At 40.0% G+C, this 6,016-nt stretch overlaps 1 gene segment (V, D, J or C); it reads left to right on the plus strand.

Moving 5' to 3' along the window:
• Nucleotides 1-3,965: 3,965 nt before the first annotated feature.
• On the plus strand, nt 3,966-4,693 carry LOC121401927. The segment is given in 2 exon segments: nt 3,966-4,116; nt 4,286-4,693. Coding segments are annotated over 2 exon segments (363 nt in total).
• The last annotated feature ends 1,323 nt before the right edge of the window (nt 4,694-6,016 follow it).

Here is a 6,016-nt window from a genome sequence, read left to right on the forward strand (position 1 = left end):
ACAAATCAAATGCAACATACATTTAGCATTTTCAGAATGGGGTTTGCATCTCTTTCAGAGCATGCATTCAAAAATGCGTTTGCGTCAGGTTTACTGGGCGCAAATCTGTATCTAACCTTATGTAGTGTATCAGAATATACTGCCAGGTCAATGATGATATCTCCATGGTTCCCTAGCATCAATAGTTGCAATTGTGCCATTTATCACAAGAATAGACATTGGCGTGTGGCAGGTCAATGTGTCAATATGTCCTCTCCACGGCATCCACTTTAGAGCACTCACACTTATTGGTTTGTTTGTTATTTCCCCCTACTGACTGGCACTGCCTAGAGTTGCAAAGTCTTTTATCCACAAAAACTCCCACTTTCTGCTCAATTAAGAGAGCCTTTCATAACTCTTATTCATGTTATTTTTGCCCAAGTGCTTAACCTTGCTTACTGCTGAGAACTCCAATTTTGTCAAATGGAAAGTACAGTTTTGCACAAATAAGTATCACCAGCAAACACAAAGACATTACTTAAAGGATATATTAAATATTACATGTGCAAGCATTTAGTTGACTTGGCTGCGACCTTACTTTGAGAACAATTGGTCTGCCTGAACCAGCCTGATCTGCGGGTTTTGGGCATCAAGGCCAACGGCAAGTTGGACAATTAGTTAGTGTTCCAAATAACAGAGTGTGGCTTTTTTGTGCCTTTTTTGTGGGACATTGGATCTAGCAATGTATATGACCCCTTGTGTCACCAGGAGAAACTGTCACTATCACATGAAAAGCCAGTAGTAACATCCAAACCTGGATTGCCTTATTTAAACAGAAACCAGGGCAGGCACCAAAGCTGCTGATCCACAGTACTAATCGCCGTCAACCTTGGACCCCAGAGCGGATCAGCGGCAGTGGGACTGGAACTGATTTCACTCTTACAATCAGCAGAATGGAAGCAGAAGATGCAGCAGATTATTACTGTCAGCAGGGGGTTGGTTCCCAATCACAGTGTTCCAGAGCTGAATTAATAACTTCCTCATCTTATTTTAATCTGCATTTATAACAAATAAATAGTACTGTGTATGTGCTACTGGGACAAACACCTCTCTGCAGTCAACATATTTAAAGATTTTCATACTTATTTTGTATTTCACTTTACTGGAGTTGCTGCCCTGAACAGCCATTCACGGGTTTAATATAACCAGTAGTGATGGGCGAATAAATTCGCCTGGCATGAGTTTTGAGGCAAATTTCCACATTTCGCCGCCAGCGAATACATTTGCGAATCTCCCACGAAAATTCACTGGTGAATGTTCGCCTGTGTCAATTTTGGATTTGAACTATTTTTCGGGAAAATGTGATTTTTTTGTGAAAACTTTCAAATTTCATGATTTTTTTTGTGAAAACTTACGAATTTCACGTTTTTTTCGTGAACTTTCCGATTTCATGATTTTTCTGCTAATAACAAATGGGAGAAATTCGCCCATCACTAATAACCAGTATTTATAAAACTCATTATTCTATTTGAAGTCCTATAATTGAAACTTGTTAATGAAATAATTTCTTGCATTGTCCATTTTATTTGACAGGTGTCCACCTAGAATCATCGATTCGGTATTTCTCTGCTATCCATGAGGCGCCGGATCTTGTGCCCTGCAGAAATGTAAGGACAGTGTGAAATGGACACAATGACCCTGGCAGTCACATAAACTTCAAAGAAGATTAGCCAAACAACACAGGCTAGTGTAGCGGGGATCTCCCCTGCACGTTTATTTTGTCAAGTGATGTAATGTTTCGGGGCGTGCCCCTTCATCAGACCCCTCCAGCCAGCACCGGGCAACTATTACCAGGAGAGATCTAGGGGAAATTAGGTTATCTGTTTTGCTAGTCACATAAACTTCACTGGTTTCTCCAAAAGCAATGAAAATAAAGTTCACTCATGCAGTGACAGCACTGTTTTTACAAATATATAAAAACATATAAATTTCTATTTCAGTGGTTAAAGGGGTTGTTCACCTTTGAGTATGATCTAAAGCGTGATATTCTGAGACAATTTGCAATTGGTTGTCATTTTTTATGATTTGTGGTTTTTGTGTTATTTAGCTTTTTATTCAGCAGCTCTCCAGTTTGCATTATAAAGAATCTGGTAGCTAGGGTCCAAATGACCCTAGCAACCATGCACTGATTTGAATAAGAGACTGGAATATGAATAGGAGATGACCTTACTAGACAGATGAGAAATACAAATTAGCAATAACAATAAATTTGTAGCCTTACAGAGCATTGGCTTTTTAGGTGGGGTCAGCAAACCCCATTTGAAACCTTGAAAGAGTCAGAAACAAAAGGCAAATACTTATACTTATAAAACTAAAAATAAATAAATAATGACAACGAATGGAATGGAATTAGCAATTCTATTACATACTAACATTTCACTTAGAGGTGATACAACCCTTCAATGAAACCAAGGGAGCTAGTCAGATGATCTGGGGCACATCCCAGTGTTTAGGGTCCAGCAATGTCCCTATAGCAAATACATTGCAATAAAAAGCATGACTTCTGCATAAAAGAAAACATTATATGCACAGACTAACTAATATCAATATTTTCAATGTTGGTGTCACTAGTAATTTTTTTTATTACTATTAATTACATTAAGACCAAACTCCACATTTGCAGCCTAAAATGTACCCATACACCTCATAGCAAGACTACTGATATAGTAACATAGTAAATACATAGTAAGTAAGGTTGAAAAAAGACACATGTCCATCGAGTTCAACCTTTTTTTTTTATTATTAACTTACTATCTGCCAGTTGATCCAGAGGAAGGCAAAAAAACCCATCTGAAGCCTCTCCTATTTGCCTCAGAGGGGAAACAATTCCTTCCTGACTCCAAAATGGCAATCGGACCAGTCCCTGGATCAACTTGTACTATATTAAAAATTGTTGTTACAGTCACCCTGCTATAGTCCAATGACTGCAAACAAGTAGTGACTCCTAATCATACCAAGATATAACGTGGAAACCATCATTCACTCAGGCACAAAAAATCACTTAATTCAGAAAATCCTAACATTAACAGAAAGTCTTTTCCAAACCACCTCGAGGGTTATTTAGCAAAGGTCGGATTTGGAATTTATGTGAATTTTTTTTCACTCTAAAATATTCGAATGTACCCATTCAACTCGAATGGCAGGTTATGTATGAAAAAACTCAAACGTCTAATATTCGATTGAATAGCCCCAGCAGAATTCAAATCGAGTTTTCCTAGAAAAAAAAAACTTGAATGTCAGGAAGGCTATTAACATCTCCAAATGGCTCAACGGACCTCTGCCCATGACGTGTACATGAACGAGGCAGGTTTTTGGTGGCAAATATTCAAACTGAACTATTTTCATGGTTGTTGTGTAATAAATCTCACATTCTAATTTACATTAGAATTGGTGCTTTTAAATTCAAACGAAGTTCTGAAACGAAAAAAAATTGAAAATTCGAATTCACCATTCCAACCTTAATAAATCTGCCCCCAGTGCCAAGCTGCAGGCAATTTCTCATTCTAGCAGGCGCAAGACATGGGGAAGCCGTTCGGGAAGATTTGTCGCCCCAAAGAAGAGGCGATTAGTTGCCGGGTGACTAAATCTCCCCGAATCTCCAGGTATGACCTTACCCTTAGTTGTATTGATATTGATTCTGGTGTTACATAGATACCTGCAGAAAAAGAAACTGGCCAGTTTTGCATACACAGAATGGAATTGGTGGGGTTCCATAATTTTGTTAAATGCAATCTGATACTGGTTATTGATTTTATATCCGAGGGAAGGGGATAGTACATACATACTAAATTTATAAAATGCCAAAATTGTGACACACAGCCAAATGCAAGAGCCCATGAATTTAGTATGTACAGTTTACTAGTTAATCAGGAAAATTAAAGTAACAATAGATATCATTACTTATCTCACTTTGCATACACAAAGTGTGTGGTGAGTTCCCTGTAGATATAAGATGCTATAAATGTTCTATTTCCTATGTGACGTCTCAGTGATCTGCACCTGACACTGCTCCTACTGTCAGTATGGGGAGATACTTACTGCTTGTCCTCTCCACTCTCTTCTCTCTCTCTGTTCCAGGTAATTATACCATCACTCACTTACACCGATTTCCCTAGTGATTTAGAACTCTCTCACTCTCTCTCTCTCGCTCTCTCTCTCTCTCTCTCTCTCTCTCTCTCTCTCTCTCTCTCTATTTGTGTGTGTGTTTACTTTAAGTTGTTAAAATGACTATTTCCCCAATCCTCAGGTTCCTATGGGCAGATTGTACTGACTCAGTCTCCAGATTATGTCTCTGTGTCACCAGGAGAAACTGTCACCATCACATGTAAAGCCAGTAGCAGTGTTGGCAATGCCATAGCCTGGTACCAACAGAAATCAGGGCAGGCACCAAAGCTGCTGATCTATAATGCAGGTACTCGATACACAGGGACCCCAGAGCGGATCAGCGGCAGTGGGTCTGGAACTGATTTCACTCTTACAATCAGCAGAATGGAAGCAGAAGATGCAGCAGATTATTACTGTCAGCAGCGTTACAGTTCCCCTCTCACACAGTGATACAGAGCTGAACAAAAACCTCCCTGTTACTGTGCCAGTGAGTTATTTACATGATACTCTATAAAGCTACAGAGCATGACATGATATTCTCAGTAGGGGAAGGCTTTTCAAAAAATTGCTGTTTATTGCAAAATGTTAAGAAGAAAGATTTTATTTTAAAAACAGTTATAAAAGACCCATGAGTCCTGTTACTTCTACTGTTTATAGATTGTAAAGTCTTCAGGGCAGGGCAGAGGCCCTGGACTACAAAAAGTATCATCCATGTCCTCATCATATCTCATTTAGACTAATGTAACGCATTGTTCTGTGTTCTCCCCTTGTCTAAACTAACCCCATTCCAATCCATCATTAACACAGCCCTCAACCCCCGAAATACCTCTCCTCCCACCAGAGCTGGGACAGGTTGACAGGCCCCTAAGCAACCTGGCCAGTCCCGGTGCTGCCTTGATGTGCACATACGCAAATGACCACTTGCGGGTGCATGCACAAATGACCAATCGGCACGCATTCGAGAATTACCGCTCAATGCGCATGTACAAATTGACGCACATAAGCATGCTCAAAGCGACATGTGTATGCGCAGAAGCACAAATAGACAGGGCAGAGATGGGACTGGTCATGCAATAGGCTACAGAGAGGTACATGCCTGGCGCCCCCCACCTTTGCACCCTAGGCATGTGCCTACTCTGCCTACCCCTAGTTCCGGCCCTGCCTCCCACTCCACAGGTTCTGCCCTTCTCTGTGATACATATGATTACATTCAAGATTCTTGTACTGTACTTGCTGTACCACTATATATAACCACCTTAATTATCAAGTGCTCCCCAGATGTAACCTTCCATCTGTTCATGACTCCCTTCTCTCTTCCTCACTCATTACTTTCTCTCACTCCCACATCTAGGAAGTTTCATGTACTGTACCCATACTCTGGATCCCTCTGTCCCATCCCATCAGACACTCTCAGGGCCTCCCTGCTTTCAAATGATCAATACAAGCCAACTATTTATTCCATCCAATAAACAAAGCACTCAGCATCATGACCACCTTTCCAACCCTTTACTTGCCATTCACACAACCACTTACTACTGATTTTTATCTTTTGCTCTGCACATAATATTACAAACTATATTAACAGAAACTCTAAAACCACATTGTTTACCCTTGCCCTCTCCCTCTTAGATTGTAAGCTCTTGTGAGCAGGGCCCTCCTCCTATTTCTAGCAATATCCAATTGTAACTGTGATTTCATTCTGTTTCATTCTATTTAATTCAAATGTTTGCCTGTATATGTAAAGTATTTGGACTTTCATTTGTATGCCTTTACTCTGTAATGCAATGTGAGAAATGATGGCGCCATATAAAAAATAATAATAATAATAAAAAAATACAACTCTGGGGTTGCTGACTGCCGCTGCCCTGGTGAT

The sequence above is a fragment of the Xenopus laevis genome, chromosome 1L (assembly GCF_017654675.1).
Source record: "Xenopus laevis strain J_2021 chromosome 1L, Xenopus_laevis_v10.1, whole genome shotgun sequence".
Taxonomy (NCBI): Eukaryota; Metazoa; Chordata; class Amphibia; order Anura; family Pipidae; genus Xenopus; species Xenopus laevis.